Below are 19,633 nucleotides of genomic sequence, written 5' to 3'. Positions count from 1 at the left end.
TGCTCTCCCGAGAGAATCAACACTATCATTTCTCTTTGCTGATGAAGAGAGGCAGAGAAAAATGAATCATTCTGCTAGGAGAAATAAAGTCATTTCAACCTTGTCAGGCTAATAGAAAATAATTCCTCTCCAAATTAAATCAAACCTGGCTTTACCAGCACTGTGAAATCCAAGGCTAGTAATCATGCCTAAATCCCTCTGGACCCAAAGCTGAACATTGCCTCCAACGCAAACGCGACATTTCGCATCAGAGGACCAAGATATGAGAAATGTATTTTGAAAAAGAAAACCACCTCTTATTGTAATATATTTAAGACGGGCTTATCTCTAGGCCAGTCGATCGTTTAGCTGCCAGAAGTCAAGATCCAGGTTCCAAGAATATTTGTTTAATAGGGATACCAAATGGGTTAAAGCTTGCTTGTTCCTAAGTGGAAAGGATCTCATTAAATATTTTCCTTCATTGTCATTGAGACGGATCTCGTAATGGATCAATCAATGCTTTTTATTGAGTGCTTATCACGTGCAGAGCTCTAAACTAAGTGCTAGGGGTAGTACAGTGTAACTGAGTGGGTAGTTACGTACCCTGCTCCCAGTGAGCTTACAGTCTAGAGGGGGAGGCCGACATGAACAGAAATAAATGGCAGAGGTGGACATAAGTGATTTGGGGCTGGGCGGGGAGATGCATAAAGGGAGCAAGTCAGGATGATGGAGAAGAGGAAAGGAGGGCTTAGTCAGGGAAGGCCTCTCAGAGAGATGGGCCTTCAACAAGGTTTATTTCGGGCGCGGGGCGGTGTGTGACGTTTCCAGGTCACAGAGCCGACAAGTGGCGGAGCCAGGATTAGAACCCAGGTCCTTCTGACTCCCAGGCCCCTGCTCTATCCACTAGGCCGTGCTGCTTCTCATTAATTAATTGTGAATGAAAAGCCCCCAGAATCTCACGATGGAGGAGACACTGTTGTCTTTGACTGCCCAAGACTGCATTCACCACCTAACGGGAGAATCAAAAATGACCTTAAAATGATTGGACCTGTTACTGTAAAGAAATTGTTGGTCAAAGTCAGCCCATCTCTGGGTGACTCCCTTTGCTATGTCATCTGCCCTTCTTTGAAAGATGAAGGAATATAATCCTTCAAAACATTCTCAATCAATCAGTCTGGCAGAGTAAAATGTAAACACTGGTCAGAACAAGAGTTCACTTCCTCGGAGTTGTAGAAATTAACTCGCTTAAGGCGAAGCGTCTGTTAGAGGAGACTGACATCTAAGGTATCAAAGGCCCTGACACAATTACATGTAGCTGTGCCCCCTGCATTAAGCTCGCAGATTTTCATATTCGGAATCTAAAACCCTGCCAAGACCGATTTTTCAACTAGGAGAAACCAAATGTTTGAAAGCTGACTGGATTTATTTCGACACCCCGAGCGACGTCAGTTCCGAAAGGCTACTCTTCTCATACCACGTGAGATCAATAACCTTCTGGTTACTTGACAGGGTGACGAACAGAATGCTAAATTAAGGCCTAAAACTTGTGGAAAGGGAAATGAACTAGGCACTGAACTATAACTTCGTCTTCCACTGGGCATAATTATAATCAATCACTGATATTTATTCAGTCCTTACCATCGATCAGAGAAGCAGCGTGGCTCAGTGGAAAGAGCACGGGCTTTGGAGTCAGAGGTCATGGGTTCGAATCCCAGTTCTGCCACTTGTCAGCTGTGTGATTGTGGGCGAGTCACTTCACTTCTCTGTGCCTCAGTTACCTCATCTGTAAAATGGGGATTAACTGTGAGCCCCACTTGGGACAACCTGATTCCCCTCTGTCTACCCCAGCGCTTACAACAGTGCTCTGCACATAGTAAGCGCTTAACAAATACCAACATTATTATTATTATTATTATTATCGATCAATCGTTTTAATTGAGGGCTTACTATGTGCACAGCACTGTACTAGGCACTTGGGAGAGGACAATACAACAGAATTAGCAGACGCGTTCCCTGCCCTTAACTAGTTTACCATCTACAGAGCACAATACTAAGCGCTTCAGAGAGTACGACACAACAAAAATGGCAGACTCATTCCCTGCCCACAATGAGCTTACAGTTTAATAATGATACTAATACAGGACAACCCAAGGATTGTGCACTGTACAGACTGTTGGGGTATTTACTCTCAACTCGGACACAGTCCCTGTCTCACATGGAGCTCATGGTCTTCATCCCCATTACACAGATGAGGTTACCGTGGAATAGACAAGTGAAAAGACTGGCCCAAGGTCACACAGCAGACGAGCGGCGGAGCCGGGACTAAAACCCAGGTCCTCTGACTGAGTCTCAGGCCCGGGCTCTTTTCAACGGGACCGTGCTGATACACTGTTGTGTTGTCCGCTCCCAAGGGCTTAGTACACCCTAACGCACCGTAAGCGCTCAGTAAATACAGTTGATGGACTGATGGTTTGAACTCTTTAGGAAAGTTCCATTCTCTCTCTCCCACACCCACTTGCAGGAAATAGAATCCCCAAGTCTTTGGACTTTCAAAAGCAGCACCCGTGTTCGAGAACGATCTTTAGCTCGGCTCCTTCTGAAACCTGCTGCCGCTAAGATCAGCTACAACACCAGAGTGAAATTGCTATTATAGGGTTTCCAATAGACGGTGTTAACAGACATCTGTGGGAGGATTGCATATGACACAATCAATCTCTTGAAGTATCGGGTAATTCATAAACACAGAGTTGAATCCACTATCGTAAAATGGCGACAGTGTATTAAAATAGCAAGGTTTATCCCAAGAGTGCTATGTTTCATTAAAATATAAGCTCCTCGAGGGAAGGGTTTGGGTCTACCAGCCCTATTATACTCTCCCAAGTGCTTCGTACAGTGCTCTGCCAACGGGAAGCATTGTTCAGCGCTTAGAACGGTGTATGGCACATACTGAGCGCTTAGCAAATACCGTTAAAAAATAGCATGGATGAGATTGATTTCTTGAATATTTAAGGGCACTGGTAGAACTGGAATTTACCAACTGCTCGGATATTAAGGTTATCACTTTGACCGCTACCGAGAAAGGAGGCTTGTGATCCCGGCTGAAATAAAAGCTCGGATCGACAAAAAACGGTAGGCAAATGTTCTTAACTGAAGAAAAACACCCAAGATCACAGCCGAATAGCTTGAAGAGAGGTTTTTGATTCCATGCTGTCAATGTTCATGGTGACAATTACCGCAGATTAAATTTGTTTGCCACTTAGGGCTCAGTCAGTCAGTTGTATTGATTCAGAGCTTACTGTGTGCAGGGCAGTGTAATAAGCGCTTGGGAGGATACAGTATAAGAATATCATACCCACACATCTGTCATTTTATTTATTTGTATTGATGTCTGTCTCCCCAGCTCGAGAAGGTAAGCTCGTTGTGGGCAGGGAATGTCACTGTTAATTGTTAAATTATATTTTCCCAAGCGCTTAGTAAAGTGCTGTGCCTGCATGGCTGAATGAATGAATCTGGAACTCACTAATGGCCAACGATTTTGTTTCCCAGGCTAGTGAGGTTTTTCTCTTGAAAGTACAGCTAATTTAATTTTTGCGACTAAAATGCAAGGTGGCTTTAGAAAAGACAAGACTAGGCACATACTACGGACCCAACAGTGTTGTACTAAGCGCTTGGGAAAATACAACGCAAGAGAGGTAGTTGCCATAATCCCTATCCTCAGGGAGTTTACGTGCTAGGTAGTAATTCCAAAAATATCTGCAAATGACTATTTCTGTCTACTCTGTCATCCTTCAAACTTCACTTAGAAACAGCATGGACTAGTGGATAGTACCCGGGCCTGGGAGTCAGAAGTTCCTGGGTTCTAATCGTGCTCTGCCCCATGTCTGCTGTTTGACCCTGGGCAAGTCACTTCAATTCTCTGGGCCTCAGTTCCCTCATCTGTAAAATGGGGATGAAGTCTGTGAGCCCCATGTGAGACACGTCCAACCCTATGAGCTTGTATCTACCCCAGTGGTTAGTACAGTGCTTGGCACATAATAAGCACTTACCGTGTACTATAATTACTTTATTATTATCATTACCTAGCCCCTGGACCTGAACCTCCCGCCCCCTAAAATATGTGAGAACAGGAAAGTAGAGTCGATTTAAATGAAAAATGGCAAAAAAACTTTCAATTTTAAATGAAAAATACCTTTATCATTCAAGGTTTCTTCTTTGATTTTCCTCACGGCTTCTTGTCCCCTGATGTCCTCATTCCCAGCTAAAATGGCAAAAGACCCCCACTGTTATTGAAAATCCCATGAACCATTCGTTGGAATTACAATAAAATGAAGTGATCAAGATACTGATACTGTTTTAGGAACGTTCACCTTCCTACTTTGTTCGTCTAGCTAGTTTAGTTAAACTAGTTGCTTTGAATTCCCGATGACTCTCCTAAAAGGAAGACAAACAGCGTGGCTTAGTGGATAGAGCCCAGGCCTGGGAGTCAGAAGAACCTGGGTTCTAATCCCGGCTCTGCCACTGGTCCGCTGTGCGACCTTGGGCAAGTCACTTCTCTTCTGTGGCCCTCAGTCTCTTCATTTGTAAAATGGGGATTGAGACCGTGAGCCCCATGTGGGACAAGGACTGTGTCCAACTTCATTACCTTCTATCTACCCCAGTGCTTAGTACAGTGCCTGGCACATAGTAAGCGCTAACGGTTGATTCGGTTGTATTTATTCTCCCAGGCGCTTAGTACAGTGCTCAATACATAGAAAGCACTCAATAAATACCATTTGGTTGACTGCTTGATTAACAAATACCATCTGTAATTTATTTCTATTAACATCTCTCTCTAGACTGTAGGCTCATTGTGGTCTGGGAACGTATCTGTTTATTGTTGTATTATCCTCTCCCAAGTGCTTAGCACAGTGCTCTTCACACAGTAAGCGCTCAATAAACAGGACTGAATGAATGAAGAAAGTTCAGAGAAGGAAACGGTATTTCATGTCATCGTTTCCTAGTAACGCAGACCGGTTCTCAAATTCTAATCTAGTAGTCAGAAACTCTCCTTCCCTTTCAGGGTACTGGAAGCGTGAATTACTTTTCCAGCCTTGCTTTCCGGATTCATGGTCCTTTGAACTTTCTAAAAGATGTGATGGTTTTTTATATTCCCTTTAATCTGCCCCTAGAGATTGGCTATACAATGTTCATTTCAGACATATCAAACTGAGAAAACGTGTTGAGCCCAAAGCACTTCCGATTGTTTTATGCAAACAACTTTCAATGTCCTTTTTTTTTCCCACACCCCAAAAATACTTGAAGTGACATTCTCACAGTGAATTTTGATCATTTTTCTCCGGTGTGATCCTGAATTAAAACGCACACCCGGATACGACTACCCAGGGTGAAGAGCTTGTTCTGAGTGAGTCCTAGCAACATTCTGTTTTCCAGTGATACATGGACAGGAGTGAGTCCCTTGAAAGCTTCTTTTATTTAATTAAAGAGTCCAGTCAGATGGTCAGGAGGATGGAGAGAATTTAGAAACAGGGCGCTTCCACTGGTTTCTCATCACCATCATGGTATTTACTGAGCACTCACGATATGCAGAGCACTGTACTAACTGCTTGGGAGAGTACAGTATGACAATAAACAGACACATTCCCTGCCCCAAATTAGCTTAAAATCTAGAGGGGGTGACTACAGACTACAGTCTAGAGTGTACGGTATTCCCTTTTCTCCCTAGGACACAGTTCATAATAATGTTGGGATTTGTTAAGCGCTTACTATGTGCAGAGCACCGTTCTAAGCGCTGGGGTAGATACAGTTCGAATTCCAGCTCTGCCACTTGTCGGCTGTGTGACTGTGGGCAAGTCACTTAACTTCTCTGTGCCTCAGTTCCCTCATCTGTAAAATGGGGATGAAGACTGTGAGCCCCACGTGGGACAACCTGATTCCCCTATGTCTACCCCAGCGCTTAGAACGGTGCTCGGCACATAGTAAGCGCTTAACAAATACCAACATTATTATTAGTATTATTATACAGGGTAATCAGGTTGCCCCACGTGAGGCTCACAGTTAATCCCCATTTTACAGATGAGGTAACTGAGGCCCAGAGAAGTGAAGTGACCTGCCCACAGTCACACAGCTGACAAGTGGCAGAGCCGGGAGTCCAACCCATGACCTCTGACTCCGAAGCCCAGGCTCTTTCCACGGAGCCACGCTCTTTCGGATTCCCCCATGGTTGACAGTAGTGGATCCTTTTCCCCACAGTGGAGGGAAGACAGAATAATGATGATAATTATGGTAATAATAATAATAGTTGTGGTATTGGTTAAACGCTGACAATCTGCCAGGCAGTGTACTACGACCTGGGGTAGATACAGTCGTTCACATTGTACACAGTACTTCTACCACAAAAGGCTCACAGTCAAAGTAGGGAAGAAAACAGGTATTGAGTCCCTTCTTTTCAGATGAGGAAATTGAGGCACAGAAGAGTTAAGGGACTTACCCAAGGACACGCAGCAGACAAGAAGTCACTTGAGTTCCCTCATCTGTCAGATGGGGAATGGAGACTGTGAGCCCCATGTGGGACAGGGACTGTGTCCAACCTGTTGAGCTGGTGTCTATCCCAGCGCTTAGAACAGTGCCTGGCACATAGTAAGCGCTGAACGAATACCATTGATGATTGTTATCCATTCGGATGCCCCAGCGGTGACGTTACCTATTATGACGTGCACCCCGAGTCTTGCGAGATGCTTCGCCGTGCTGAAGCCAATGCCCTGGGTGCCTCCGGTCACTATGGCAACGATTCCGCTAGGCAGAGGAACAGCTGTGTGAGGAGGAAAAAAAATTCCAGGTAAATCAGTATTACATGGCGGCCAATTAAGGTACTTTTTAAGCGCTTGCTATGTTCCAGGCACCATCCTAAGCGCTTAACAAAATCAATAGTGTTTGAATATTAAAACAGGGACCGCTCCCAAGGCTGATTTTACCATGGCGGAAAAATGTAAATTATCCAGAAGCCTTGGGTAGGGAGCCACCCAGACAGATCAGTCAATCTGTGGTATTTACTGAGCGCTTCCTGTGAGAAGAACACCCTCTAAATGCTTGGGAGAACACAATAAGCTCTAGGCAGTAAGCTTCTTGTGGGCAGGGAATGTGTCTGTTTATTGTTGTATTGTATTCCCCAAGCGCTTAGTATGGTGGTCTCCACACAGCGCTCAATAAATACCACTGAATAAGTGAATGAATGAATATAATACAGCGGAGTTGGGAGGCATATTCTGAGAGTCTGAGAGTCTAGACCAGGAAACGTTCTGGATAATTGTTTCTGTCTTTACCAAAATGTCCTTCCATTTATTATATCCGTAAACGAATGAGACGGCATTAGAAATTAAGGGTTGAGTAAGTACAGGAATCTCCGTTTTGTTCTTTATGTGCTTATTTCATCTGGAGATCGGCGGATTGTATTTAATGTCTACTCTCTCTCATTGCTGAGCTCCAAGGCCTTTAAATTCTCATTCACCGTACAGAATCACTTCTCGCTTAGAACAGTGAGTTTTGCCGAGGTTTTGAGCCGAGTATTTGCCCATGTTTTGTACCAGGTCTCTTGACTCCTAGTCGTGTGAGCATGGCGTAGTGGATAGAGCACAGGCCTGGGAGTTAGAAGGTCACGGGTTCTAATTCCGACTCTACCACTTGTCTCCGTGTGACCTTGGACAAGTCACTTAACTTCTCTGTGCCTCAGTTACCTCACCAGGTAAATGGGGATCGAGAATGTGAGCCCCATGTGGGACAGAGACTGTGTCCAACCCAATTCGCTTGTGTCCACCCCACCGCTTAGTACAGTGCCTGGACATAGTAAGGGCTTAACAAATACCATTATTATTATTATTATTGTTATTACTAGGTTGTGGTAGAGGGTGGAGGGGTGGGGAGGGAACTGAGATGGGTGATACCAGTTCAAGCATTTCCCAACTTTACTCCCAGGAGCCCTCAGTTGCTGTGACAGGAGAACTATCAATCAATCGACACTATTTCATGAGTGTTCACTGTGCGCAGAGCACTGTACTAAGCACTTGGGACGGTATAACAGACACATTCCCTGCCCACAAAAAGCTTACGGTCTACAGGGAGACAGACAGGAAGCTGACTCCTGAGAAGCAGCATGGCTCAGTGGAAAGAGCCCGGCCTTGGGAGTCAGAGGTCATGGGTTCGAATTCCGCTCTGCCACTTGTCAGCTGTGGCACTGTGGGCAACTCACTTCACTTCTCTGTGCCTCAGTTACCTCATCTGTAAAATGGGGATTAAGACTGTGAGCCTCACGTGGGACAACCTGATTCCCCTGTATCTACCCCGAACAGCGCTCGGCACATAGTAAGCGCTTAACAAATACCAACATTTTCTTCTTCTTCCATCTTCCCCATTGCATAATTCCAAAATCCAGTGCCCCCCAAAGCCACCCAAGTCCTTTTGACCTGGCTCCAATCTCTGCTTCTGCCAGTGGCTAAAACATAATATATTCCAGAAAGGATTTTTTTTACAGTATTTATTAAGCATTTATTATGTGCGAAGCACTGTACTAAGCGCTGGGATGGATACAAGAAAATTGGGTTGGACACAGTCCCTGTCCCACGTAGGACTCACAATCTCAAACCCCATTTTACAGATGAGGTAACTGAGGGCCAGAGAAGTGAAGTGACTTGCCAAAGATCACACAGCAGATGAGTGGTGGAGCCGGGAATAGAACCCATGACCTTCTGATTCCCAGACCCGTGCTCTACGTGAGGCTTCTTCTCAGTTATTTACAACTGGGGAATATTTTAGGTCTGGGGAAATTGATCTCAATACATTCATGCCTGAGACACTGTAATACCCAATATATCTTAACCAAGACCTGCTTAGATTAACTACTGTGTCACTACTGAAACTAATGCCGCAAATTATCAGTCTCAGCTGTGTATTTTTTGCCAAAAGACTCATTTACATGTAAATAGCATATGCCTGCACAGAGTGTAATCAGCACATTTGCAAAATATAGGTATAATAAAATTGATTAGCTATATAAGGGGGATGGTGAGAAGGTGGAGAAGTGTTCCTCCGGAAGAGCAAAAAGGAAAAAATTAGATTACTGTTTAAATGGATGTTATCGTAATTATGGTATTTGTAAGCTCCCTGTGGGCAGCGAACGTGTCTACCAACTCTGCTGTATTGGACTCTCCCAAGAGCTTAGTACAGTGGACTGTCACTGTTTAATGTTGTATTGGACTTTGCCAAGCGTTTAGTACAGTGCTCTACACACAATAAGCGCTCAACAAATACGATTGAATGAATGAATACCCACAATAGGTGCTCAGTAAACACCCACTGATTAAGTGCTTACTATTTACCAAGCGCTGGGATAGATACAAGATAATCGATTAGACTGTAAGCCCGTCGAAGGGCGGGGACTGTCTCTGTTACCGATTTGTACATTCTAAGTGCTTAGTACAGTGCTCTGCACATAGTAAGCGCTCAATAAATACTATTGAATGAATGAATGAATGAATCTGGTCAGACACAGTCCCTGTCCCAGCCAAATCAATTATATTTACCGATCGCTTACTATGTGCAAAGCACTCCACTAGGTACTTGGAAGAGTACCAAATGACGGAGTTGGGGGATACGTTCTCTGCCCACAAGGAACTTACGGTCTAGAGGGGGAGAAGAGGAGAGGAGGGAACAGTCAGGGAAGGCTTCTTGGAGGAGGTGGGCCTTCAATAAGGCTTTGAAGGTGGGAAGACGGATCGTCTGTCGGATGTGACATAGTAGTCTTAGTAGGACATTGCAGCGGCGTGGCTCAGTGGAAAGGGCACGGGCTTGAGAGTCAGAGGTCATGGGTTCGAATCCCAGCTCTACCACTTGTCAGCTGTGTGGCCTTGGGCAAGTCACTTCACTCCTCTGTGCCTCAGTTCCCTCATCTGTAAAATGGGGATGAACTCTGTGAGCCCTACGTGGGACAACCTGATTGCCTTGTATTTATCCCAGCGCTTAGAACGGTGCTCGGCACATAGTAAGCGCTTAACAAATACCAATATTATTATTATCTTATTCATTCATCGATGATTCATTCAGTCGTATTTATCGAATGCTTACCGTGGTCTGGTTTCTGAGGTCTACGGCTACGGATCTAATCGGTCGATCAGTGGCATTGATCACCGACTGAGGTACTCTGTGCGGCACACTAAGTACTTGGGGAAATTCCATTAAAGTAGTCTCACTTCTCAAGGAGTTTATTTATAATCTATTCATCTGCACATTTGACACTCCTTTGCTTCTCATTTGGTGTTTACTAATTTCATCCGAGTCAAGGCTGATCTCGGATGGAAAATCAAAGCTTCGAAGGTTTTCCCTCGCGACCGAGAAGCAGCGTGGCCTAGCGGATAGAGCCCGGGGCTGGGAGTCAGAAGGACCTGGGTTCTAATCCCGCCTCCGCCAACTGGCTGCTGCGTGACCTTGGGTAACTTTTCTGGGCCTCGGTTCCCTCATCTGTAAAATACGGATTAAGCGCCCGTGAGCCCCATGTGGGACAGGGACCGTGTCCAACCCGATCGTATCCACTCCAGCGCTTAGTACAGTGCCTGGCACGTAGGAAGCACCTACCAATTACTTTTACAATTCGAGAGTGAGTACTTCAACCGAAAATACCGGCTTCGGAAATGTACTTTGGCCAAATCCATATTCCTAGAATTTATTCTTCGGATAATGGCGAACGCATCGAGGAAGAAATGCCCCGGCAATTGGCTGAAACGGGTAGTGAAAACGCCCTACGGAAGAAGCCGGTGTGCTTGGAAATGCGTTAACTGGTTTTACCTGAAATGGAAGGGGCCTGATGTCATAATCCTATTATGGCAACTGTGCATTTTGACCACAGACCAATCCAGAAATCTCTAGAGAACAGAAGGAGGGCGAACAGGGATTGCTGTCTCCCCTGCTCTAGACTGTAAGTTTGTCGTGGGCAGGGAATGTCACTGTTTATTGTTGTACTGTTCTTTCCCAAGCGCTTAGTACAGTGCTCTGCACACCGTAAGCGCTCAACCCGAGTTTTAATCCCATCTGCTGGATCTTTCAGGGGTCACCACACATGGCATGTATATGTAGAGCGGAGCACGGGAAAGCTAGCTGCCTGGCATTTCCGTGATCCTTAGATATGCCTCCACCACCACCATTTCCTCAGCCCGGAATTGGAGCCGTCCCCACCTTCCGCATGTATTGTTTCTTCATTCATTCATTCAATCGTATCGACTGAGCGCTTACTGTGTGCAGAGCCCTGGACTAAGCACTTAGAAGGGTACAGAAGAATTAGTTGCCATGACACCTGTCCTTAAAGAATCTGTAATCTAATGGGGAAGACGGGAACTAGAACACATTATAGGTAGGAGGAAGTAAAAGAAGATAAAAATCTGAACCTAAATCCTGCGGGGGTCATAGAGGAGTAAGAATTCCAAGTGCCTCGATGGTGTGAAAATGTTTTGACACGGAGAAGGTATCTGCTTATGAAGGAGGGAGTGGGTGGGAGGAGTAAAATGAGGTCATTCTATACTTTATAAAATGAAAATATTATTTTCTCTTTCAAGTGGATGCTTGGGCCTTAGAAGTTCCAACAGAGTGAAGCCAAAGGGCTTCGGTAAGGTTCGAGTTTGATTTTTCTCCCGAGAAGATGTTAAATCTATTCTGGTTTTACAGTTGAAAAGCAGGTTTAGAGATCTGCACCTTAATATTAGTATTAGGTTTTCTTTTTTGGCCCTTCAAATGCGTTTCTTTGGGTCTTTAGGGGCAAAGGTATGGTGTTGAAGAGAACAGAGGTTGATTATGAGATTCCGATCCAATCTTTCTCAACGTGACCTATTTCTTGTCCTTATTTCACTTGGACCTTTTTGACGGGGGCATTAATAGGTTTTTTTTTTTAAATAATCTGAGACTATCAGTGCCACTAGGCATTCATTTAAGGCTGTTGGCTTTTTCTTATGCTGCGGTAATTTTTAAGCACTTATTTCGTATCAGGCACTGTACTTAGCGCCGGGGTGGATATTAGCAAATCATGTTGGACACAGTCCCTGTCCCACATGGGGCTCACAGTCTCATTCCCCATTTTTCCATATGAGGGAACCGAGATCCGAGAAGTGAAGTGACTTGCCCAAGGTCACACCGCGGACAACCGGCAGCGCCGGGATGAGAACCCAGGTCCTCCGACTCCCCGGCTCGTGCTCTTTTCATTAGGCCATGCTACTTCTCAAGGAGAGTACTTTCCTTGTGAAAGGGAAAGTTAAAGTATACTTAAGTGCACATGAATTCTGACCTAAGGATTCAATTTTCAACTTCTCTGTCTCCTCTGAGCAGTGGGGACTCTAAATCTCTTGAAAATGAGAGAAACTCTGTCAGGAAAACAGCCTAGAGTCAAAACAGTTTCGCTGACTCATTTGGTCATTATCATCTGATTCCAACAACATCATCAAGTATACTTAATAATAAATGTAAATAAGAGGTTAGGAGAGCAATTACAAATGCAATTCTAGATGCAGAAGGTAACACAAGTTATTTGTGGAATTAATAAGCAAAATACCTTGCAGTAATTAACACTGCAAATCTTTTGTAAACATTAACTTGAGCACCTCACGACATGTTTTACTACCAGAACATAGGCAACGAGACCAGTTTCTTTCAGGCTTTTACTGCAGTGAGTTGAACGAGAATATATTATTCATCAGTGGCGAAGCTATCAATTACTTTTACAACTCTTCTAAAATTAATGATATCACAAGCACACTTTTAGCATGTCAAGCTTTCTCTTGATTGGTTAACGATAATGATATTTGTGGTACCTGTTAATAATGGCAATAGTAATAAGAATAATTATGGTATTTGTTAAGCGCTTACTACGTGCCAGGCACCGTTCTAAGCGCTAGGGTAGAAATGAGATAATTGCATTGGATGCAGTCCCTGTCCCACAGGGGACTCACAGTCTTAATTCCCATTTTACAGGTGAAGGAACTGAGGCCCAGAGAAGTTGATTGAGCAGACAAGGTTAGTGCTTAATATGTGCTAGGCACTGTACTGAAAACTGGGGTAGATATAAGATCGTCAGTTCCCAAATGGGGCTCACACTCTAAGTAGGAAGGAGAACACGTACTGAATCCCCATTTTATTATAATAATAATAATGATGATTTTTTTAAGCTCTTATTATGTGCCTGACAGTGTACTAAGCCCTGGGGTGGATACAAGGAAATTGGGTTGGACACAGTCCCCGTCCCACATGGGGCACACAGTCTTAATCCCCATTTTCCAGATGAGGAAATCGAGGCCCAGAGAAGGGAAATGACTTGCCCAGGGTCACCCAGCAGACGAGTGGAGGAGCTGGGATTAGAAGTCAGATCCTCTGACTTCAAGGCCTGGGGTCTTTCCAATAAGGCCAGGCTGCCCCTGACTAATTTGGGGAAGCTGCTCTCTCACCTCTCTAGCATTTGTCGGGCTGAAAATCTCCCTCCGGCCTGGGACGCAAGAATGAGGATGAGTGAGAAGGGAAGCGGTCAGGGAATGTGTCTGTTTATTGTTCTGTTGTCCCCTCCCAACAGCTCAGTACAGTGCTCAGCACACAGTAAGAGCTCAATAAATACTGTCCCTTTCCCTTATACTCACTGTCCTTGACTAAGACTCCATTACCAATCCCTTCTAGACCGTCAGCTTCTTTGTAAGCAAGAAACGTGTCTACCAACTCTGTTTCATTGGACTCTCCCAAGTGCTTAGAACAGTGCTCTGCAGAGAGTAAGCACTCAATAGATACCATCTATTGACCGATCGACTTTTCTGCTTCGTCCTAACCCACGCCAGTTCTGTACTAGGAGAAATATCGTCCAAATCCTTATTTTCTTTCCAGTCCTCTCAACCCCCGACTGTCTGACAGAAGGGGTTTCCCGAGGCCCTCTCATCTGTTCAGATTTATTTCCGGTGGCAGAAGCCAGAAATATCATTAAATAAAGTGCACCACCTGCTCCCTGTTTTTATAGTGAGATGGGAAATAGAGAAAAGGTTTTAAAACACTGAATTTGAGGGAAAGTGCCATAACACACTGAATTGAATCCTGATACCCATGGAAGTGAAAGTACTACAAAGACATTCTCGTGCACCAGAAATTTCGGGTCCAAGATCATTTTTTTTTTAAAATAGGGAATCGGTTATGTGCCTACTATGTGTCACACACTGTTCTAAGCACTGGGGTAGGTACAAGTAAATTAGATTGGACACAGTGTCTGTCCCGCATGGGGCTCACAGTTTGAGTTGGAAGGAGAATGCAATCCCCATTTCACAGATGAGGTAACTGAGGCCCAGAGAAGTTTAACTGACTGGTCCAAGGTCACACTGCTGGCAATTGGGGGAGTCAGGATGAGACTCCAGGTCCACTGGCTCCTGGGCTTGTGCTTTTTCAACTAGGCCACGCTGTTTCCTGCATTTTGACTTTCCTGATTTCATTCTGCGGGGTTCCCTTGCGATGTACACGGACGGAGGACAAGATGGGGGCAGAGATGGATCCACCAGGGGCTGGGAGCAGCCCAGATAACGTTCACCCTCTCTTAACACCCCTCCAATAGTGGGGTTCTGCACATCTGGAGAGATGAGTTTCCATGTGAGCGGAGACTAGAGAGAGGAGTTGGCTTTTTGGGGAGAAGCAGCATGGCGCAGTGAAAAGAGCCCAGACCCAGCTCTGCCACTTGTCTGTCGTGGGACCTCAGGCAGGTCATTTCACTTCTCTGGGCCTCAGTTACCACGTCCGCAAAATGGGGACTGAAGCTGTGAGCCCCACGTGGGACGGGGACTGTGTCCAATCCCATTTTCTTGTAACCACCCCAGTGTTTAGTACGATGCCTGGCACATAGTAAGTGCTCAACAAATACCACTACTCTTCTTATTATTGGTGTTTTTTATGCTATTTGTTAAGCACCTATACTACACACTAGGCTAAGAGCCCCGGCCTGGAAGTCAGAGGAACTGGGTTCTAATCCTGGCTCTGCCACTTGTCTGCTCTGTGACCTTCCAAGTGCTAAATACAGTGCTCTGCACATAGTAAGCACTCAATAAATACTGTTGAATGAATGAATGAATGGCCTTGGAGAAGTCACTTCACTTCTCTGGGTTTCAGTTCCCTCATCTGAAAAATGGGGATTAATAATAGTAATAATAATGTTGGTATTTGTTAAGCGCTTACTAGGTGCAGAGCACTGTTCTAAGCACTGGGGTAGACACAGGGGAATCAGGTTGTCCCACGTGGGGCTCACAGTCTTAATCCCATTTTACAGATGAGGGAACTAAGGCACAGAGAAGTGAAGTGACTTGCCCACAGTCACACAGCTGACAAGTGGCAGAGCAGGGATTCGAACCCTTAACCTCTGACTCCAAAGCCCGTGCTCTTTCCACTGCGCTACGCTGCTTCTCAGATTAAGACTGTGAACCCCAGGTGGGACGGGGACTGTGTCCAACCCGATTTGCTTGCGTCCACCCTAGCGCTTAGTACAATGCCTGGCACAGAGTAAGCCCTTAGCAAATACCACAATTATTATTATTACAAACTAATCCCTGTCCCCTATGGGGCTCCCAGTCTTAATGCCCATTTTCCAGATGAGGGAACTGAGGTCCAGAGAAGTGAAGTGACCTTCTCCAGGTCACACAGGAGACAAATACCACAATTATTATTAAATACCACAATAATTTACCAGAAGCTCTGATATTCCTTGGCTCTCCTGCTCAGGGAGGTCACTTGTAAATACACCCACAGAGGTTTGAGATATTATCTGAGCCCTTGCACAACCTACACTGATAAGGTCCTAAGTTTGGATGGCTCAGTGCCCTGTTTTGCTTGTCCTTGTCTTTCATGGCTCTGCTCCCTCAGGAGGTAAAGAATCACAAGGAGCCATAAAAAAGTAGCCAAGTTTTTATGATTCATTCACTCAATCATATTTATTGGGCATTCATTTTGTGCAGAGCACTAAATTAAGCGCTTGGGAGAGGACAATCCAAAAACAGACATATTCCCTGCCCACAGTGAGCTCACAGTCTAGAGGGGGAGAGAGATATTAATAAACATAACTAAATGAATGACAGATATATATATATATATATGTGCTGTGGGGACGGGAGGGAGAATGAATGAAGGGAGCAAGTCGGGGTGACGCAGAAGGGAGTGGGAGAAGGGGAGAGGAGGGCTTAGTCGGGAGGCCTCTTGAAGGAGATGGGCCTTGGATAAGGTTTTGGGGCCGGGGGAGAGCAATTATCTAATTTATGAGTCCGTCAGAGGAATATGAAACACCATCATAGTTTCTGCGTAGTCACTAAACTCACTGATACTTTCCAAAAGGGATCAAAGAAGGGAAAAGGAATTTGAAAAGGGGAAGGAGCACAGCCTACTGGGAAGAGCCCAGGCCTCTGAGTCAGAAGGACCTGGGTTCTAATTCTGACTCTGCCATTTATCTGCTCTGTGACTCTGGGCAAGTCACTTCACTTCTCTGTGCCTCAGTAACCTCATCTGGGAAATGGGGATTAAGACTGTGAGCTCCACGTGGGACAGGGACTGTGTCCAACCTGATTAGCTTCGATCTACACATAGTGAGCGCTCAATAAATACTATTGAATGAATGAATCTACCCCAGCGCTGAGTAGAGTCCCTGGCACAGAGTAAGTGCTTAACAAATATTAAAAAAGAGAGTCCAAGGGCCAAATAAGAGTAACAGTTTCCTGAAAACTTATGTTAGTACAGTGCTCTGCACACAGTAAGCCCCCAGTCAGTACTGCTGATTGATTCTAAAGGACTGTTCGGGGAGTTTTTGAGCAGAAACGAGGTCACTCAGCCATTTGTATTTACTGAGCACTTTCTGTGTGCAGCGCACTGTTATGAGCGCTTGGTAGAGTACACTATAACAATTTGACATGCTGGCTAAAGCCCTTTGACAATTTCTGATTGGAAAAAATCCCGCTCTACCGTAAACTCCTTGAGACCCGTGATAAAGTCTACCAACTCCACTGTACTCCGCCAAGCACACAGTACATCCTAAAGCACCATAAGCACTCAATAAATACTACCGATCCTAGGAATTGGGACATCACTTACTTTTCTGTGCAGAAGGGCAGATGAAGTTTTTTTTGCTTTAAAGTGAATCTCAAGGAAAAAAATGTACATTACAATCTGCGAGGTCTGATAGTTTTCCTGCCTTTAATAATAATAATTGTGGATTTATGAAGCATTTACTCTGTGTCAGGCACTGTACTAAGCGCTGAGGTGGATACAAGCAAATCAGGCTGGACACAGTCCCTGTCATCATGTTGGTATTTGTGAAGTGCTTACTATGTGCAGAGCACTGTTCTAAGCACTGGGGGAGATACAGGGTAATCAGGATGTCCCACGTGAGGCTCACAGCGTCAATCCCCATTTTACTGATGAGGTAACTGAGGCACAGAGAAGTGAAGTGACTTGCCCACAGTCACACAGCTGACAAGTGGCAGAGCCGGAATTCAAACCCATGACCTCTGACTCACAAGCCCGACCTCTTGCCAGTGAGCATGGGGCTCACAGCCTCAATCCCCGTTTTCCAGATGAGGGAACTGAGGCCCGGAGAAGTGAAGTGATTTGCCCAAGGTCACCCAGCAGGCAAGTGGTGGAGCCGGATCAGAACCCATGACCTTCTGACTCCCAGGCCCATGCCCTATCCACGCCGCCACGCTGCCTCTCGTGGTCTTTGACCCACCTCACCCGATCCAGAGACGGGAGGAGGGGAGAGAAGCTGATTGCTGTCTTAAAAACTTTATCTAAAAGGAATCAGAGTAGAGTACTTTCACTCAGGCAGTCCCCCGGCATTTAAGATTAGGGACACAGCATATTGCAACAGCCTTAAAATGTAAATTCAGCCTATGACTTATCTCCTCTATGCTTTACCTGCAAAAATGGAGTTTAGCCTCAGCTTCTTAACTCTCTGATTTTGAAATGCAGTTGCTCAACCCGTACTGAGAAGTGATAAAACAAATTTACGCAAACGGCGTGGTCTACTGGAGAGAGCACGGGCTTGGGAGTCCCAAGGACCTGGGTTTAATCCCGGTTCCGCCGCTTAGCTGCTGTGTGACCTTAGGCCAGGTCATTTTGCTTCGCTGTGCCTCAGTTCCCTCATCTGGAAAATGGGGATCAAGACTGTGAGCCCCAGGTGGGACAGGGATTGTGTCCAACCTGATGAGCTTGGATCCCCCTCAATGCTTAGGACTGTCCCTGGCACACAGTAAGCACTTAAAAGCTATTTTTTTAAAAAAGGATTAGGACATCAAGGTTGAGAATCACTGGCAAAATAATTCAGACGGAAGCACTGTAAACGAAGGGAAGGCTTTTTCTTTCCAAACAAATTACTCAAAGTGTATTTTCAGATGGGAGTTTGTTGGGGGCATGGAACGTGTCTGTTTATTGTTCCATTGTACTCTCCCAAGCACTCAGTACAGTGCTCTGCACAAGGTAAGCGCTCAGTAAATAAAGTTAAATGAAAGAAAGAAAATGCTATTTAAAGCACTCTGCAATAAGAGGCACTTTTTCTGAAGGAAAAACAAAGCTTAAAGCAGAAAGCATTTGGCTAACTACTGATAAATAGCCTCCTAGGCCTTCAAAGGTTCCTCTGACAAATCCCTCTGACAGGTCAATCCGCAGCTTCAAATCTATAAACACCAAAAAGCAGAAACCGAGAAGCTCCTCGATTTTTACCACTTGCAGCGATTTATCAACTGGAGAGCTAATCTTAAATACTTTAGCCTTTCTTAAAGGGCACTGGTTGATGAAAACTGCAGTTCTGAGCCACAAACAAATTGCCGTTCTTACTCTCTCCTCTCGATTCACCTGACGGGATAAAAAGCCCGTGTAAAAAAACAACTGCAGATCTATTTTATTAATCACAATGCATAATAAATGGGAAAAGTGTCAACCCCATCCCCACCCCACCAGCATTTCACAACACCTGTGTGGTCTAAACTTCTTCCATACCCAATCTCTTGGACCTCCTGCTTCTCCCAGACTGATATGCCCCTGTCTAATTAAGTGATCATTTAACTTTTTTTTTTTAGTTCCAAGAAAACCTTTCTAACTAGATGGGCACACCTGAGACAGGGGAAGCATGTTAAAGAAAAAAATTCTGAAAACAGGTGACCATGCTAGATGGTAAGTTCCTTGAGGTCAGGGATTATGTCTACTGTGGCTACTCTACTCTTCTAAATGCTCAGTACAGTGCTGGGCAGACAGAAGGCGCTCAATAATAATAATTATGACATTTGTTAAGCGCTCACTATGTCCCAGGCACTGTACGGGACGCTGGGGTGGGTACAAGCCAATCAGGTTGGACATAGTCCCCGTCCCACGTGGGGCTCACAGTCTCAATCCCTGTTTTACAGTTGAGGTAACAGGCCCAGAGAAGTCAAGTGACTTGCCCAAGACCCCACAGCACACAAGGGGCCGAATTGGGATTCAAACCCATGACCTTGACTCCCATACTGATTAACTACAGATGAATGGCCAGTTGCCCTGGGCACATCGATGCTGATTCCTCAAGACCTTTCCTCTATCACTCAATCACTCGATGGTATTTGAGCGCTTGCTACAGGCAGAGCACTGTACTAAGCGCTTG

At 45.1% G+C, this 19,633-nt stretch overlaps 1 protein-coding gene and 1 long non-coding RNA gene across 2 annotated transcripts in view; one reads left to right on the top strand and one right to left on the bottom strand.

Moving 5' to 3' along the window:
* The window catches only part of DHRSX (dehydrogenase/reductase X-linked), a 72,840-nt gene that overhangs the window by 39,144 nt on the left and 14,063 nt on the right, over nt 1-19,633 (bottom strand). The window contains exons 2-3 of the mRNA XM_029079823.2: nt 6,680-6,787; nt 4,169-4,237 (exon numbers count right to left, since the gene is read on the bottom strand). Coding sequence (XP_028935656.1) covers nt 4,169-4,237; nt 6,680-6,787 — 177 coding nt within the window. The remainder of the gene's footprint in view (nt 1-4,168; nt 4,238-6,679; nt 6,788-19,633) is intronic.
* Nucleotides 1-19,633, top strand: part of LOC120638866 — a 119,592-nt gene that overhangs the window by 98,875 nt on the left and 1,084 nt on the right. Inside the window, exon 4 of the long non-coding RNA XR_005660881.1 lies at nt 19,077-19,170. This is a non-coding gene — a long non-coding RNA (uncharacterized LOC120638866). The remainder of the gene's footprint in view (nt 1-19,076; nt 19,171-19,633) is intronic.

This window comes from Ornithorhynchus anatinus, chromosome 15 (genome assembly GCF_004115215.2).
Source record: "Ornithorhynchus anatinus isolate Pmale09 chromosome 15, mOrnAna1.pri.v4, whole genome shotgun sequence".
NCBI classification, from domain to species: Eukaryota; Metazoa; Chordata; class Mammalia; order Monotremata; family Ornithorhynchidae; genus Ornithorhynchus; species Ornithorhynchus anatinus.
Note: the sequence above shows the minus strand (reverse complement) of the source record. Positions and strands in the feature narration are given on the sequence as shown.